Source organism: Schistocerca gregaria, chromosome 1 (assembly GCF_023897955.1).
Source record: "Schistocerca gregaria isolate iqSchGreg1 chromosome 1, iqSchGreg1.2, whole genome shotgun sequence".
Classification (NCBI taxonomy): Eukaryota; Metazoa; Arthropoda; class Insecta; order Orthoptera; family Acrididae; genus Schistocerca; species Schistocerca gregaria.
The window spans coordinates 925,864,766-925,884,423 of record NC_064920.1 but is presented as its reverse complement, the minus strand read 5'-3'; the positions used below and the strand labels follow the sequence as shown (position 1 = coordinate 925,884,423).

The 19,658-nt window shown below is 41.8% G+C and overlaps 1 protein-coding gene across 3 annotated transcripts in view; it reads left to right on the top strand.

Moving 5' to 3' along the window:
- The window catches only part of LOC126275217 (discoidin domain-containing receptor 2-like), an 842,049-nt gene that overhangs the window by 651,721 nt on the left and 170,670 nt on the right, over positions 1 to 19,658 (top strand). For all 3 annotated transcript variants that reach the window (XM_049977178.1, XM_049977180.1, XM_049977179.1), the window contains exons 5-6: positions 2,837 to 2,984; positions 16,333 to 16,500. In XM_049977178.1, the coding sequence (XP_049833135.1) occupies positions 2,837 to 2,984; positions 16,333 to 16,500 (316 nt within the window). The remainder of the gene's footprint in view (positions 1 to 2,836; positions 2,985 to 16,332; positions 16,501 to 19,658) is intronic.

Genomic DNA, 19,658 nt, shown 5'->3' with positions numbered 1-19,658 from the left:
CAAAGAAGGAGCACAGTTACTAATAATTGATTTTAAATAGAGGGCGCATCAGAATACATATAGGTAAGCATGGTTAATACTCACAATTATAAAATAGTAAAATTCTTACGTATTGACGGAAGAGGCAACGTATGTCTTTAGCGCAGAATTTATTTATTGTGTTCCAATTTCAATAACATTTCCATTAATTATGACGAGCGAGCCCGTTTGCCAGACGATATCGAACGACGTGAAACTTTTGTAGCTTTCACTGCTCCAGTTGTTCCTTTCAGCTTGCGTTTTCTTTCACAAATTAAATCGAAGCGTTAAGTTCTGAAATATGAATGAACGATTTAAATTGAAGGCGTCGCGCGATTTCACTGTTAATTAGAAGTGCTGAAAAGAGTTAAATTTTTTATCGCAGTTCGGAATACGCGGGACTGACTAAAGTTTCCGGTATGAGATGGGTTTGTCGTTAATTGTCACCAACTTTCCTTCTAAATCTACATATGCACTCCGCAAACCCACTGAACACTGTATCGCGGATGACTATACACTTCCTTGTGCACCCCGATCTTTCTTCTCTTACACAGCCGCGGGACGTTAGAAATGAACAATTAATTGCAAACTACGAAACTCCTGCTCTTAAAAGTTTCAAAATATTTTACGTCGTTTGGTCATAAACCTAAATAGTTACATACGTAACTTAACATTCTGGCCATAGTGACCCGAAATTCATATGATTACTTTAATGCCAAATATCTTCTGGTGTTCTGTTGTATTTTATAGTAGTAATTACTTTTATTGTTCATACTTACTCTCCGTATTCAACAAATCAACAAAGGCGCTCCGTTTACAACACTGAACTTGTTATTAGCACTTATCAACTGTTCGAGCTATTCATTGTTTCTGATCAGTTTGGATTGTGAGATTGAACACTGGCATTCGTGATCAGTCTGAATTGCGACGTCATGGCGATTACATCAAAGATTGATGCTGAGTCGGAAGAATTAGTAAATACCTCAGCAGACTAAGCATCACTTTCCGAGTTAGATGATCATGTCAGTAACGCGCCTCGAATCAAGTATTCTGATGACAGTGACGACAGTCCACAGCCCGTACAGAATGGTGTACAGATTCCCATTTCCAAAACTAGGAACGTTGAATGGAAATTGCAATCACCAGCACAACAAGGCCGCCTACCCACTTCGAACGTAATCGAGAACACCCGATGAGTTACCTGGTAGGCAAGTAGCAGTTTGTAATAGTTCATTTGAATGGTATTTTGTACAGCGCTTCAGAATGAGTTAACAGAGATGTTAAATATCGAGGGGCAGCGAGTTTATGGTCAACAATGGACAAACATGAGCAAACATTGATGATTCTGTTTTTCACTCATATTTGAGACTTATTCCTTGCAGGTGTATATCGATCTCATGGGGATTTCAAAAAAAATAAAAATAAAAAAAAATAATTGTGGAATAAGGATACTGGGCGGAACATATTTCGAAGAACAATGTCCCTTGAAACACTCTGTAAAATATTGAGTATCTCGCGATTTGATAAGAAATCCACAAGAGAGGAAAGACGATGTAATGATGAACTTGAAGCAATTCGTAGCAGCTGAGAGAATTGGTTAGAAGTACTCCTTAAGCTGTATAGTCCAGGAGAAACTGTAAAGGTTGACGAGCAATTAGTTGCATTCAGAGGCTGTTGTTCATTCAAGTAGTACATCTAAAGCAAACCGGAAAAATATGGGATCAAAATCTGGACTTTTCGTGACAGCAAATCTTCATATGTAGTGAAAGGTTCAAATTGTTACAGGAAAGGAGAGCAGAGCGGCACCAGAAAAAAATCGGGTAGTGAAATTCCTGATCGCGCCTCTGATTTTCAAGGTCAGAATATAGCATGTGACAATTTTTTGCATCGTACAATGTAGGACAGCTGCTCCTGAAAATCAAACTTACAATGTTAGGAAGGATACGGAAAAACAAGCCAGAGTTTCAACGAATTATGACCAACAAGGAGTTTCATAGCTCTTCATTTTTCTTTACAAATGACACTACAGTGGTCAATTATATTCCTGAGATAAATAAAAATGTTGTACTTAGAGCGCTTTCCACCATGATAGGGGAAACAGTGACAGCTGATAAGAAGCCAAAAATGATTTTAGATGTCAACCAAAGGGGCTGTAGTTATGTACGATCAGCTAACAGGTACATATACATGCAAATGAAAAACCAGTAGATGGCTCATGACGTTTTCTTTATGTATTCTTGATGTCGTTGTTTATAATGCATTTGTCTTGTGGACTTAAGATTGTCCGTGATTGGAATGCAAGGAAACTGACTTGAAGGAAATAGTCTTTGTGGTGACTTGGAAATTCACTTGTAGCAGAGCACTTTCCATCAAGGAAGCATTTTCCGGAAACAGAAGATTCACTGAGAATGTTAAGGAGCATGCAAGACCCTGAAGGAGCACCATGCATCCCCAAGTCAGTAACAACAAGAAATCCTACTGACTGTGCACACTGTAAGATCTGTCTTTCGAGCAGTGATGTTTGTTTATTAATAACAAAATGGGGGATTTCAACAAAGGCGTGCAACAAATTGTAGAAATTAATGGTACCAACAACAAGAACAGAGTTATAGTCCAAAGTAACATATATGTCCCTCATGGTCAAGCAGTTCGTTAATACTTCATATTTATTCATCTAGTTTTTCTAAGGGATGCATACTACCAGCAAATAGTTGGTATTCCTCATGCATTTTTCATCCAAAAGAGTGTTTACTATAGTAATCAATGTACTTTTAGAACGTGTAAAAGCTAATTTTTGTCCTGATGTCACCGTGTGCAGGTTCTAGTGGGGAACGGTGACACGACCACTGTGGTGGAGAGACGGCTTCAGCCTCCGGTGGTAGCAACCAGGGTGCGAGTGGTGCCCTTCAGTGAGCATATGAGGACCGTCTGTATAAGACTCGAGCTGGTCGGATGCAAGAACACAGGTAAACGGAAGACACTTGTTCGTTCAAGTTTTTTTACACGAAGGAACAATAATTCTTTCTTTCTAAACACAAGGTGTAAACGCCTACACTGAAATTATCCTCCTCCCTCTTCCTCCTCCTCTTCCTCACTCCTCCCCTCCTCTCTTTACACAATAACATCCTTAGAAGAGAGCCGTTTGAGACATAATTTAGTTTATTTATTTTTATTTACCGTATGGCAACAACAGTAAACATTGACAAGTACACAAAGTTTAATTTTACATATATGTCTAGTTAAGTATTTACAGATAGTTTAGTTTTACTTTTTGGCACTAATTTTATACACATTTTTAAATTGTGAAAATTACGAACTTCATATTACTGACTGCTTTGACTGATATAACGGCAAATTTAAAAAGGCAGATATATTTAATCATATTTCAATATCTAATGGTTGAAGCCGACTAACAGCAGAGGGTGCGAGGTAAAGACAACCTTAAAGATGGTGTACCCCGGGCAACGGACTGCTACGGCAGCAGCCTTACTAGATCAGCCTCTCAAGGCTTCTCAAGACAATAGCACAAGATAATTTAGTTGTAAAACCAAAATGCGATCCGGGAACTAGATTTAAATCTTCCGATGCAGAACATCATAGTTCAAGAACTCACTGCGCACAAATTCTTGCTTACTGGTGCAAAATCGTGTACACATACTTCAGGTTAGACTCTTTGTCATCTGTACTGAGTAACGAGAAAAAAATGCTGTGAAGAGTACGAAACAGAGTTCCTATCCTTGCCAACGATCTGCATCGCACTGATGAACTGATATTGTAATTCGTATTCCATTCATCCAGTCATTCATTCGTTTTCCGTAAGTTCCGGAAGGAGTAAAATATCCAAGTATCCATAAAAATTATAAAAATGGATGTATGTATGTGTATGTGTATATACGTATGGTCCACATATCCTCCTAAATCACTGGATCGATTTCAACCAAGCATGGTACACGTATCATTAACTGCGTGGAAACAATCAGTGTAGGGGTAAGAACCACCTATCTATCAAAGGAATGGGGTCTGTGGATGAAAGCGCAGTGTAGCTCATATTTTAATCATCCAGTATTTAAGAACGAGAGCATTTGCAACAAATTAAACTTCATGTCAAACCTTTACAGTACTTTTTGTAGTTGACGAATCCCCCGTAATAGTAAAAAAAGTATGTTGCTTCCTATTTTTTCGCTGTTGGTACAGTAGAACTGTCACATGAATGAATTTATTACTGATTTACTACTAACTGTATTCGTGATAAATTTTGCAAAAACGTATTCACATATACCACATAATATTCAGAAATATTACATCATTGTACAATATTTATTTCTGGAGATATGACGTCATAAATGACTACCGCACCAGTCAAATTTGAAACACACATTAGTTGCAATCTGGAAAGAATTTTTGTAGGGATAAAAACCACCAGCCTCGTATAGGTGTGTGATAACTTGGAGAGAGAAAGGTAGGACAAGGAGCTGGACAGATACCGAGGAGAAAGGAGGAGATATGCACAGATAGAACGAGGATGAAATAGACAGGGATAGGGAAGGGGAAAATGGATAGACAGACAGGAGAGTAGGAGATGAATGGAGAAGTGAAAGAAGAGGATATGAGCAGAGACAAGAAAAGAAAGAGAGATGCAGAGAGATGGGGGAGAGGAGATGAAGAGACAGATGTAGAGGGAGAAATGAACAAAGAAAAGGAAAAGGAGGAGATGGACAGAGAGAGCTGAAAGGAAGAGATGGACCCAAAGAAAAAGAGGAGGAGATGAACAGGGAGAGGGGGAGAAGGAGATGGACAGGAGGAGGAGGGAATGGACAGAGAGAGAGAGGGAGGAGGAGATGGTCATATATATATATATATATATATATATATATATATATATATATATATATATATATATATATAGAGAGAGAGAGAGAGAGAGAGAGAGAGAGAGAGAGAGAGAGAGAGAGAGGTGGACAGGGAGATTAGGAAGGAGATGAAGAGTTAGTAGAAGACTGGAATAAATATATACTCAGGCGAAGTATGGTACTCAGCTAGTACAATAATAAACGAGAAGCAGCTGTTAAAGCTAACTCTACACGGTGTTTAAAACTGAAGTATCACTTCACTGCTGTATACTGTCTGTACCTTGACGGTAGTGGCTCTATGTGCTCTTCCTTTTCGACCAAGTGAGGTGGCGTAGTGGTTAGCACACTGGACTCGCATTCGGGAGGACAGCGGCTCAAACCCGCGTCCGGCCATTCATATGATAGGCATTTAATGATTTCACAAAATCGCTCCAGGCAAATACTGGACTGTTTCCCTTGAAATGGCACAGCCGATTTCCTTTCCCATCCTTGAAACAGTACGAGCTTGTGTTCTGTCTCTAATGGCCTCGATGTCAAAGTACGTTAAACTTTAACCTTCCTTCCATACCCTTTCTGCACTGTAGGAGAGACAGCACCCCCTTCCCCCGCGACCTCGATCGCGGGTTCCTGTGTACTCCTGCGCGCAATACCCCCACGCCACGCTGCAGGAACTCTGAAGTGCACAGTTCCATACAGAGATTTTCGTGTCTTTTCATAAACTGGAGGATGGGTGCTGACATATAGCTTACGGATTATATATTGGAGAAGTATAAAGAAAGAATTAAAGGAAAAAGGATTCATTACAGCAAATGCTATTGACAACTTCAAGTGGAGCTCTGAGGTGCAACAGTTCCGAAGTGCCTATACGCTAGCCGCCTCTTCTAGATAGCCTACATTTAACGTATTAAATCTGAAAATTCTTACACTATGTGATCAAAAGTATCCGGACACCTCCAAAAACATACGTTTTACATATTAGGTGTATTGTGCTGCCACCTACTGCCAGGTACTTCATATAAGCGACCTCAGTAGTAATTAGACATCGTCGAGAGCAGAATGGGTCGCTCCGTGGAACTCACGGACTTCGACCGTGGTCACGTGTTTGGGTGGCACTTGTGTCATACGTCTGTACGCGAGATTTCCACACTTCTAAACATCCCTAGCTCCACTGTTTCCAATGTGATAATGAAGTAGAAACGTGAAGGGACAGGTACAGCACAAAAGCGTACAGATGTGGGTGTTGACTGACAGAGACCGCCTACAGTTGAAGAGGGTTGTATTGTGTAATACGCAGACATCTATCCAGACCATCACACAGGAATTCCAAACTGCATCAGGATCCATTGCGAATACTATGACAGTTCGTCGGAGGTGAGAAAACTTGAATTTCATGGTCGAGCGGTTCCTCATAAGCACACATCACGTCGGTAAATGCCAAACGGCGCCTCGCTTGGTGTAAGGAGCGTGAACAAGGGCCGATAGAACAGTGGAAAAATGTGTGGAGTGACGGATCAGGTTACACAATGTGAAGATCCGATGGCAGGGTGTGGGTGTGGCGAATGCCGGTGAACGTCATCTGCCAGCGTGTGTAGAGCCTACAGTAAAATTCGGAGGCGGTGGTGCTAATGTATGGTCGTGTTTTTCATGGAGGGGGATGGCGATTGCATCTTTCAACACGATCGAGCACCTGTTCATAACGCACGGCCTGTGACGGAGTGGTTACACGACAATAACATCATTGTAATGGACTGGCCTGCAGAGTTCTGACCTGAATAGATGTTATGGAACGCCGACTTCGTGCCAAGCTTCACCGAACGACATCGATACCTCTCCTCAGTGCAGCATTCCGTGTAAAATGGGCTGCCATTCTCCAAGAAACCTTCCAGCATCTGATTGAACGTATGCCTACGAGAGTGGAAGCTGTCATCAAGGCTAAGGGTGGGCCAAAACCGTATTGGTGGTTGGTTGGTTGGTTGTTGTGATGTTTAAGGGGGACTACACCGTATTGAATTCCAGCATTACCGATGGAGGGCGTTAAGAACTTGTAAGTCATTTTCACCCAGGTGTCCGGATACTTTTGATCACATAGTGTTTGTTTCCCCAGATGTATGAAATAGGTGCTGTTTACATCCTACTTGTAGGTTAGTGAGTTTGACGACTAACACTTACAAGGCGTTTTTATGAAAAATGAGATAATACTGACATCCACACCTTTACTTTCTCAACAGAGGTGTGCCCAAAATGAGCCCGTTACTGACTTATTGCGTAAGTCACAGTCTGACTGCGATCAGAATGCAAGTGGGATTGAGTTTATTGCACATGAGGACAGAACAAAAAAATGTGTCCAGTGAAACCGCCCAAATACACATACTGACAGAAAAGGTTAAATGCCTAGAAAGAGAGGAAGGAGTGAAATGAAGATTCATGTGCTCAGACGGTATGTGTGTTTGTTTCGATGATCACAAAATCAGTTGAATGGACGACAGAATTGGCATTACGAGCACACTGCTCTTGTCAGACCCTGTCGTGCGCAATTTTAAACTCTCCTGGAGTAAGCTGGCCACAAATATTGTAACCGATCATACATACACTGGATACTGGCACTTGAATAAAGTTGAAATTCAGGTTGGCCCTACACACGTATCAGGCAGAGACTGCTTAATATCTCTGATCAAAGGAGTACCAGTGTCATGGAGACAGATCAAAAAGACTCTTGCCGTGTCTGGTCGAACGTTGTGCTATAGAAGGATGCTCCCGCAGTTCTGTGTCATAAGACGTAAAAGAATCAGGGCACACAATGACTGTGCCTTACCGCTTTGTGGTCAGGGTTCACTGAATCACTACCAAAGGTATTTAAAGTTGCAGCTGATGTCCATGCGTATTTGATTTCCAAAACAATGGCAGATTACTTTTAAATTACCTCCCATCGGTGCCGTCATAATTGCTGACAATGGTCAGTCTAGGTAGAAAACCTGGGTATTCATCGCTGAAAACGCTGTGACACCACATGTCGGCAGTGTATGCTTCCTGCAGCCGTCTAAATTGTCGCGTGAACGGCTGCCGATGCGCGGGACGTGTGGTTTGAATGAGTAGCGCTTGTTAAAACTGTGTGCGGGAGTCCGACGTTTGTGAACAAAGAAATACTCTCCACAAACAAATCTGACGGAGAACGTAATGGATGTCATGTTTTTAGTAGTTCTCACGGCACAAATTGCTCAAAATCCTTATTGAGAAGGGTCTTTGAGAACAGCAGGGCCTAAAATAACTAAGAAAGCAGTTTTAATCGTGTACTTCTGTAACGCATCAGAGAGGAAATAAAAATGACATCACCAATCTGTCAATGAAATAGGAAGCTGTGGCGGTGGTAGTAAGTACAAAAACACGGAATATACTAGGGGCGTTCAATAACTAATGCAACACTTTTTTTCTGGAAGCAGGTTTGTTTTCTTCTGGATTCCAGTACACCATATACACTGTTTCAAACGCCTTTGAGCGCGGCGGCCTTGCGCCACTTTACTGGGATGGCCCGTACGCCCGCATGGTACGTCTATGCTGGTCGACGTCGAAGACAACGTCTTTCTACATAAAGTTATCTAAAGCTTTTGGAATGAATCGCTGGAGATCTCAAGTTGTCTTGCTTTGGTGTGTGTGTGTGTGTGTGTGTGTGTGTGTGTGTGTGTGTGTGTGTGTGTCAGACAGGCGCACGTATATCTATGTTCCGTAGATGGGCATCAATATAAATATACCGTGGGATTGCACAGTGCATCTTCTCTCTGTGTGCTGTTTCATTCCTCACAGTTCCCAAGTCGATTGATTCGATGGTTATGTTGTTGATTTAACACCGTAATCAGTAACATATAGTTCATATAAGAAACAAAAACAGATGGTTGGAATAAAACAAACATACATATTGATGTGGAAAAGTTGCGGCAAATATAACTAAAAAGATCTATATTAAAATTACAACCGGCGTACTTTCGCCTATGAATCGTGATTCAGTTAATACAGTTTCCTGGAATATCGTTTCTATTTATTATTAACTTTGTTCACGCTACCCATAGTCTCTACGTCCTTCCACGTATTTGTATTCCAGCAGAGAGTACCTCGTTACCGCCACTGCGAGTTTAAAACAGGTGTCTGCACACAGGTCAACAGCAGATTTTTTTTTTTAATGTCTGAACTGGGCATTCCGGAGAGTTTAACTTGAGCACATATGAAAAATGCATGACTGCACACACGCTGCGCCAGGCACTAGGCACCGTTGAGTTTACCTCGTCTGTTGTGACAGGTCTACACCGTCCTGTGAAGCTGAGGTGATACAGTTCGTCATATTTATATCATCGCCTGATGTACAGGTGAAACGTGTGGTGTTTATTTCACAAACGTTTTACTCTTTTAGTTTTATTTTTAAAAACTTGTATTATGATAAGCCGTAAATGACTTTTAGCAAACGCTTTAGCACAATTACTGCAAACATTTGCGAATTTTTTGGGATGTTCGTTAGTTCATTTAACTTGTTAACTTTCGAGCTGGTCTGATATTCCGTAGGCTCTTACTTTGTTCATCAGGCGACAGTGCGGAACTGTATCGAACGCCTTCCGGAAGTCAAGGAAAATGGCATCTACCTGCAGCAGCCAGTCTAACGCAACACCTATGCATATCCACACCATACTCTAAGGGAGCAATGCACAGATATCAGTTCCGTTACAGTTTACTTGAAATAATAAAAATATGACTCCTTTAGTTGATGTTCATTTCATAACCTCTTTTCAAGACACTGGGGGCCGAACCACACAATAACCCTGGGTTCGATGTGTGTGGGGGGGGGGGGGGGGGGGGGGGTGAGTGGACCACTGAGAGCTACGGCGAGGACGAAGTCTCTCCGTCGTTTCTAGGTCCCCAGTAAAGTACATACATACGTAGAGTAAGTAGCCACCAACAAAGAAGGCCATTTACCACTGACAGAACAAATTCATTACGACGGGTTGCTAGTGCCTAGCAAAGAGAAGCGGGCGTCCCAGTGTGAGTTAAGTGAATGTGGAGTGCGTACGGGAGACATTCATAAGGAGTCCAAGGAAATCGGTGGGTCGTGCATCCCGTGAACTCGAAATAGCTCCAATGACAGTGTGGAAAGTCCTGTGACTGAAGTTGTCTATGAAACCACTCAAATTGGAGCTAGTGCAGAAACTCAATGACGACGACAGAGACGAGCGTTTTGAGTTTTGTTCGCAGTTGCAACAATTGAATGAGGATGGGGATGGCATTGTTGACGAAGCCACTTTTCACACTAATGGGAAAGTGAACAGGCATAGTCGTCGAATCTCGGGTACAAAGCATCCACACGAATGCACTGAATTTGAGCGTTATTCCCCAAAGGTAAATGTTTTTTTGTCTCGTCACTCGAAAACTGTACGGGCCATTCTTCTTCACCGAGAGCACTGTCCCTGGATATTTCTAAGTGGACATGTTGCAGCAATGACTGATGCCTCAAATACAATCAGACTCTCCGTTCATCTTTAAGCAGGATGGGGCTCCATCCCATTTTCATTGTGAAGTTCGTGGGTATTTGAACACGGATCTGTGGCATCGAAGGATCGGCCATGCTACGGAAGTGGACAGCTGTTTCATGAAATGGTCTGCCCGGTCACCAGAGGTCACTCCGTGGGACTTTTTTCTGTGGGGACACATTAAAGATCTGGTGTATGTACCGCCTCTAACACGTGATGTAGCAGATCTTCGGGAGAGAATACGGGAAGCGACTGCCACGGTCGACGATGCCGTGCTAGGACGGGTAAGGCAAGAATTCGATTACCTTATTGACGCCTGCCGGGTCACTCATGATTCGTATAGCGAATGTTTGTAAAAAAAACTTTCAGAGTTTCTCTTCAAAGCGTTATATGTGTGACATCTGTACAATATTTAGTACATGTGCAATAAATAAGTGTTCTCAGACTTCATGTACATCCTGTACCTTAACCACTGTGGGAGACGTACGCGAGTCAGCACTTGTTCCTATTTCTATTCTGACACAGTAGAGACAAAATCTAAAGAGCTTGTTCTTTACCAACATACAGAAAATTCTTGATAATAACCGTTGCGGGATATTTATCGAAAGTTCGTTTGTCTTCCCTCGAATCTGTACAGACTTCACCTAGTTTTTACTGCATCAACATCAAAATGTCACTCTGTAGTGTTTCCGACGTTCGGCTTTTGTACTACTTGTAGCTGCTTCCTGGTAAACTCTCTCTTGACCTCCTGCACTGACAATTATATACTGGTTTTCCAGGGATTTTTGTGCGAGTTTCTCCCTCAGAGATGTTTTCCCTGACCTTCCCAAATGTCCGTCGAAAGATTCTTCCAGAATCTTTCAGAAGGTTGTCGATGATATGGCTATATGCTGGCATCACCTTGGTGCGAGAAAATGTTGTCGCCTAGTCATTATGGCAGCGCCATTTCCTCAGCAGGTTGTCAACGTGACCGCCTTCCTACGGAGAGCTGGCCCACTTTCTGGTCTACCTGCCACCTTGTCTTGTGCGTTGTCTTAAATACTACTCTTAATAAAGTTCCTCTCATTTCCTCCAGCAGTGGCACTTCTTACCGTAATAGAATTTTATTGCCATGACAACATATGATGAGCGTAGTGGAAAAATCTAAGACAAAAACAAGCGACTCATCACGAAGAAATTATCGGAATGACGTGGAAATGGGAAGATGCGATGTACATGTACAAACAAATGATTACAATATGCCGGCCGCGGTGGCCGTGCGGTTCTAGGCACTGCAGTCCGGAACCGCGGGACTGCTACGGTCGCAGGTTCGAATCCTGCCTCGGGCATGGATGTGTGTGATGTCCTTAGGTTAGTTAGGTTTAAGTAGTTCTAAGTTCTAGGGGACTGATGACCTAAGATGTTAAGTCCCATAGTGCTCAGAGCCATTTGAACCATTTTGATTACAATATCAGAAAAATTGAGTGATTTATTCATGGGAAAGAGCTGCATAAATTTAACAAATTAGTAACTTTTTTGTCCACTTCTGGTCCTTATGCAAACAGTTATTTGGCTTGGCATTGATCGACATGGTTTCCGGATGTCCTTCTGAGGAATATCGTGGCAAATTCTGTCCAGTTGGAGCGATACATCGTCAAAATCCCGAGCTGATTGGAGGGCCCTACCCCTAATGCCCCAAACGTTCTCAATTGTGGAGAGTTCCAGCAACCTTGTTCGCCAATATGGGGTTTTGAAAGCACGAAGACAAGTAGTAGAAACTCTCGCCATACCCGGGCGACTAACATCTTGCTGAAATGCGAGCCCAGGATGGCTTGCCATGAAGTGCAACAAAACGGGGCGTAGAATACCGTCGACGTGCCGGTTTGCTGCAAGGGTGCCGTTGATGACAATCAAATGGGTCCTGCTATGAAAGGAAATGGTGCTCTGGGCCATTACTCCTCGTTATCGGGCCGTATGGGGGGGGGGGGGGGGGGGTTTGCTAAGCAGGTTGTTATCCCTCTGCTGTCCAGGACGTCTCCAGATACGTCTTCGCTGGTCATCGGGGCTCATTTCGAAGCGGGACTTTTCTCTGAAGACAATTCTACTCCAGTCAATGACACTCCAGGCCGTAAATTTTCTGGAGACGCCCCAGCCAGTGGTAGGATACAAACCCAGACTGTCGCCCGCCTTACGGCCCGACAACGTGCAGTGATGGTATGTGGACCCATTTCATATCACAGAAGTACCCCTTTGGTTGTCATCCGCGGCACCCTTACAAAACAGCAGTACGTCGACAATATTCTACATCCCGTTTTGTTGCCCTTCACGGCAAGCCATCCTGTTCTTACGTTTCAGCAACGGCGAGTTTTTACCGGTTGTCTTCATACTGCCAAACACGACCTTGGTCAGCAAGGTCGCCGGATCTCTCCTCAGTTGAGAAAGTTTGGAGGGTTGTGAGCACCGCCCTCCATACAGCTCACGATAGAGACGATCCAACGCGCCAATTGTGCAGAATTTGTTATGATACCCCAACAACTCTTATCAATCAATACCAGCCGAATAACTGGTTGCATTAGGGCCAATTGTGTACCAACGCGTTATTGACTCGCACATTTTGTGAAGGTCTTTCTCTTAAATAAACCACCATTTTTTTCTGAAATTGTAATCATTTGTTTGTCTGTACATGTACGTGTCCTTTTGTCTCATTATGCAGAACTGAGCAATGCACTAGGCATATTACAACAGTAAATAATTAGTAAACTACATGTCTTTCATAGTCTGAAACATCTTGATGAGGTGACTTTATCGACATCGAAGCTTAAATTATGTTTTGTACGTTAAACATTATTGAAAAACATGCTGAAGGTATCAAAACCGTAGTTTTCTTAGCATGAACGTATCTTTTATTTACGATAATGACGTAACTTGAAGAAATAAATTAAAATTTGTGCCATGGCCGTGACTTGAACCAGGGTCTGCTTGCTTATTGGGCAGGAATTTTAGCCATTACACCACCACAGCGCTATAGCTAACACACATGCAGTTCCAGTGCCCTCCCCCCACTCCACCCAGCACACAAACTTCAGTTCACATCTTCAGCTTATTTTCTCCTTCTTAGGCTCTCCGGCATTGTAATAGCACCCCGGCGTAGGACGTAATGGGGAAATCCTGCCTGTACCTCTGGCGTAGGTGATCCATAGATCTAATTAAATTTTTCTCGAAACAGTTGACTCCATCTTTATCTACGATAATGACAGAAGCTGGTATGTTAGGTATAGTGCTGTGTTGGTGTAATAGCTAGATATCCTACCTAGAAGCCGTGTTCGGTCAGAGGGTTACGTGCCCTGTATAATAAAAAAACTGAGTTAATCGATCATCAACTAACTTAAACGGATGTCGTACGACGTCCGCCCTGAGCAGACAAAAAAAAAAGCAAGAAGACACGGTTTCGAGTCCTGGCAGTCGCACAAATTTTAATTCATTTTTTCAGCTCCCATCATGTCTTGAGGAAAATTTAATTATATAAGACCTTTTTATGACTTACGCCTGAGGTACGAGCAGGATTTCCCCATTACGTCCAACCCTGGGCTAATAGTCACAATCTAAGAAGGGGAAAATAAGATTAAGATGTGAATTGAAGTTTGTGTTACGGAGGGCATTGAACTACGGTGGTCCGTGCATGTATCGTAGATAAAGAAGTTGTGGGGCAAGCGAGCATGGCAATTAATTTTGCGGTCAGTCAGAAAGCGAAGAGAAACTTACTGACCTTAGTTTCCAGCCTGCACTGCCACATTCTGGTCCAGCCCACTGAAAGAAAAGTTTTTGTTCTCCTATTTCTTTGCAACAGCACATTTAGCAGTTTAGAGGCGACCTCTACGGTACGTTCCTAGCTGATTGTCTTTCACCCTAACTAAAATTACTCAAATGAAAGTATGCAATAAATGTTCAAAGTTAATGCTCGCCATAAAAGTGGAAATAAAGTCACCACTTGCCACGCGGAATTGTAATTCACACGGAGGGCACACTAACAGTTACTTGGCGAATTGTAAGCGATCCAGAACGGTGTACAGTCCTCGCGTGTTCACTAACCGTTTTTACCGCAGAATACGCACTTTGTCACATTTCGGCTCTGACGTCATCCGAGGCAGAGTTCTATCCGATGTTTAACAGACGTGGATCTTACAGTAGCTCAGTGCGAAATGACCCTCCCTATTGCCTCTCGGGCTGTATTTATATAGGTGCCCGAGCGGACGGCCGAGAGAACATCTGTTGTCTACGGCTACCTGCATGTTGCAGCAGCCTCCGAACGACCGCTATGTCGGTCACATAATCTTTAATAACATGGTTACAAATTAATTCAGAAACTTCTTAATTTTTCTTGTATTCAGTTAAGTTGTTTGAAATCACCGAAAAAGTTTCAGCTCGCTAGAATGAAATCATTGCGTTCTAGAATTGTTACAGTGGAACTGACTGTAGATCGTTAACTCTGAACCATGCATTTACTAGAACTTACGTCAGCAGTTATTAATACTACAACTCTCAAATTTGGTATAACTCCATCACTTGGTATGTTTTATCATCCACTTTAACCAAAATTCTCTATCATTAAAATTACAGGTACTTAATCCACAACAATTAAGTACATTTCAGTTACAAAATTGGTTTTTATTTAATTACTCAAAACCTATAAGAGGTAGCTTAACGTGGTCTTTCAGTTATTATTTTTGGGGTGAACTGAGGCATAAAACAAATTTTCATGTTTCTGAGTCCATTATTTAGCACCTCTGCTTTTCCTGAAAAATTGGATTCCGGTGTTAATTTATGCTGTATGGTTTTGGAAACCTATGAGCTCTAATTACACCTTCTGACCATATTCTGAGTTTCTAGCTTCATTTTTATTTTTCTCATTAAAAGGCATTTTTACGTAAACTGTGAAGTCTAGAACATAAAGACTTGGTATGTGGAACATTACTTGGTATGTGGAACATTATAACACTAAACTATATTTTAACAAAGTTTTAAACATAAATTTTGATTCTTAATTTCATACTTAATTGTGGTGCAATACAGATGCATTAAGGTGACGTGGCGCTGCTAACAGTGAACTGGGTTTAAGTCCCGGCACACTCGCTCGCCTCTGTATCTCACACATGATACAGCACTTGCTTTGCTTCAATGTGAACGAAATGTTGGAGGAAAATTTAATTATATCGTGTCTTTTATTGACTGCTAGGAAATACAAAACAATTGCAACAATGCAAATAACGCTAAAGATTTACATTTGGGGAATATCGTAATGTTTTCAGTTAAAGAAGAACGGAATACGTAAGGTTTTAGACTTTTTTTTCTTTAAGGATTGTTTTTGAGATTACCCTCTAAAAGAAACTTATGTTTTCGTACCTTTAAATCCATTTAACATCATTGTTCCACTTTCAATAATAAGTTTTCATTGTTTTGGAAGCATCCATTATCGCACCTGGTACTCATAACATTCACGGCGTTATAACACATGACATAGTATTAGGTCCGTAAATACCACTCAGCTTACAGGCGTTTTGCTTGGTCTGTACAAACAGCGAGCGTTGTGAACCGGCGATGCCACATGTTCTGTTTCCTATCACTAAACCAGGAACTGGTAAGAGGCGCTTGGTCTACTGCTCCGAAACTACAATTTGGATTGTGGCTTGTGGATTTATGACGCAAAATTGATAATCAAACATAGACGATGCGGCACTTACTCTTTTCCAATACTTCGCGGTGACCTTTGCTACGACAACAGTGATATTCTTCCAAACAGATTATGTTTCCTAACAGAATGCGTTCACTTCAGAGAGGTTACAGGAACGGCGCTTGGTCTAGTGATGCAGTGAATTTGAATCAATAGCACAGGAAGTAAATAAATTCTTGTTGCCCTTTCTCTGACGTGATCCGCTGTCAGTGTTGTTCCACAGTATGACGGACGCCGGCTCTCTTTGCAGAGGGCCTGCTGAGCTACAGCGTGGCGCAGGGCGCGCGCGGCTTCACGGACCGCCTGTACGACGGCAGGGAGGCGGCGGGACACCTGTCGGCCGGCCTGGGGACGCTCTCCGACGGCAGGAAGGCGCACGAGATGCTGTCCAGCCTGAACCCCACGCAAGGCGACGCTGGTAAGGCCGTCCCCACAACCTGCTGCCTCCACCCGCCAGTTGCAAAATCTGACGCTGCAAATAAATACTTTGCTTGACAAATTCTGACGAACTTTTTCCACTTCCTCTTATAAGCTAGTATGTCTTTCTTTTCTCATATAAGGAAGTACTGATCGCTTGATACGGTGATGGTGCTGAGACTGAAACGTTCCCTGCGTCTCATATTTGAAGCGATTGTACTGTAACAGCAATTCCACTCGCCGCTGCTGCGCCAAAATCCACGAGAGACGAGCAACTCGTGAAACAAATTACGGCAATTTCCAGAGCAAATCTGAAACGCTTATTGCTGGACCCAGATCAGTTTTCTACACTGCTGCACGCATGAAATGAGCCTAATTCAGGGTCGCCAGCCTCGCTTTGACCTGTGAGACGAGGTTAAAATTGTCACTACTCATACCCCACTAATGAAAGGTCTGTAGCGAACTACTGTTAGGATTCCAAGATCCGACCACTGTACTGGAAAATTTACACCAGATGACCCCTAGCATCTTCACCGGTTATCCTCACCATGACAAAAACAGATAACAGATCAAAGATCGTACAAAAACACTACATATTCAATTACCACGTAAGCAGCTGAGGCACTGAGAACCATAAGAACACAAAGCATAGACGCTATGTTTTGAGAAAAACAGATGTTTATGGAGGTCAAATGTTTAGGGCACCACCAGTCTCAGAGGTCTCATCTATTTTCTAATCAAGTCTTAACATCCTACATTTCCTATCAAAAATAATAAATCCACTTGATGATATGAAATATTATTCATATTTAAGATGATGTTTTATCTAATGTTAATTCACAAAATTTACGCATCCAGGCTAGCGACAATAGTGTCTTTTGACAGTACTTAAGTTTGTAATTAATGTGAAATTAGAATCAGAAATAAAGAAGAGATACTAAATGCACAACATGCAAAATTGTGACCTATTCCAATACATTAAGATCCTTATTATTATAATTTTCATTAAGCATATTCTGTGGCTTGGGGCTCATATAAAATTGCCAGTATACTTCCAACTACGAAACACTACTACTACTACTACTACTACGTACGGCACTAAATTATGTTGGCTTTCCTAGCTAACAATTGAGCAATGCAGAGCAACGATATTATATTTTATGCTTTAGGCCCATGTGGAAAAGAATATCGGAAAAATCGGTGAGACAGGTTTTCGTGAATGTTCTTATAAACGGTGTGGGCCTACAGATATAGATAAAACGGGTTCACTATAAGATTAGCAGATACCAGGAGGATGCATACAAGCTATAATCTCAAAATCCATGACTGCGTGCTTTAGGCCCTTATGGTTCTCAGCGCCTCAATTGTAACTTATTGCTTCAATTTATTGCTTCAATTAGACCTAGTCAAGTTCATCTGTTGCAGCAAACACCACCTCAAGTTAGCTAACCACACCACTAATTGGTACGAAACCCATTCCGACAAATCACAAGTAGTCTGGCTGTCAACAATCGCCTATATAGTATGAAATGTCTAATCAGAACTATCATGATGCACATGGGAGCGTACTTGTGGATTTTTATAGGCTTACTGAAAGAAACACTTTATGGATCGCTAACTGCAGATTCCACACTGATAAACACTCCTACATCACCACCTCCGTCCCATAGGGCCCAAACAGCATGAAGCCCCGAGGGCTGTCAGCTCACTTTTCGATTTCACCTACTACAATTCGCTCCACGAAATTTGTGTTGACACTTAATCCTTTCAATTGGTGAACATCAGGAACAGAAATACAGTAATTTCATTCAACAGTTCCTATTCCCTCTAATAGGAATCCCCGAAAAGGCGCTGCTTCCTGCCGTGCCTTTTCAAAAGTTTGTTCCTCATAGATGCGAGGAAACACCTACTTTCATGGGAAAGTCAGTAGTCCCTGAGACAGCATTGTAGAGCACGCTCGCAACCTAGGCATCCGAAAAGACCGCCACATTGGGACCTTATCAATCATATAAGAGTACATTAACGTAGAGTTTCAAAACCTCCTATAGCTCAAACAAAAGTAACGTTCTTCATGGGATAATGATTGGTACTACTCAAGCCAGCTCTCGGAACTAATACTCTGCACATATTAATCATTTCAGTTTTCCAGTTTGCTTGCTATCACACATGTAAAACGGGAATGTCCAAAATAGACTTAAATATTTCAAAACTTGATTTGGAATATGGATCAAGAGAACTACGAAAGGTCAGTAATGAAACTCTACAACACAACAGTTGTAAGGAGCAATGAGTTTAAAGTGAAGGTCAAAAACAGAATCCATCTTATGCAAATGACGTTTTAAATGTAAGTATTGGGTATCTATAGGAGAAATAGAATGAGAAACTTGGACGTAGAGGGGGAAGCGGAACATTACAACAAAGGATGTAAATTGCAGAAACCAAAGGTCGAACTAAGCACAGAGGATGCCCTATGAAAGATTGTCAAAATTATGACTCCGTTATAACTCAGTAACAAGAAAAAATTATTGCGGATAGATTAGAAAATGGATTCAATAGACACAAAATTGAATCAGTAACGATTCATACGTACTCTTGCTTTAAGAAGAATACGAAAATTGTATCGTCTTTTGCACTTCAGGTAACGTAAGTCATTTAGAGATACTATTCTCATATCTCTTCTCGACCTTAACGCTCTTGTCTGAACAACATGACAGAAACACCCATCCCCATCAGAGCAAAATACTTTCTCTCCCACTCCCTCGATCAGCCACTTTCTAGAAGTTTTTTTTTCAGATACAGTTAATGACGTATGTACTAAAGCTGCAATAATGATTACCAGTATCCCTGTATACACCCCTTACTCCTGTACATCCTTCTTTCCGGCCAAACGTACCTCATTTCCCAGTATTCTTAGCTGGCGCAGTCTCTTTAGATTTCCTTTCCCCAGAAGTAGATATATTAGAAAACATCTGTTTAGTACACCTATAAATTCTTTTTATATTTGCCACAGTTATTGTGGTTATTAATGTCATTATTATTACTGTTATCACTGTCAGTGGCAACACCAACAGTATTTCGAACAAGTACTGCCAGTTTAAATTTATTGGTTCATATTATTATTTACTCACATTGCCACTATGGACATGGTCCTCATCAGAT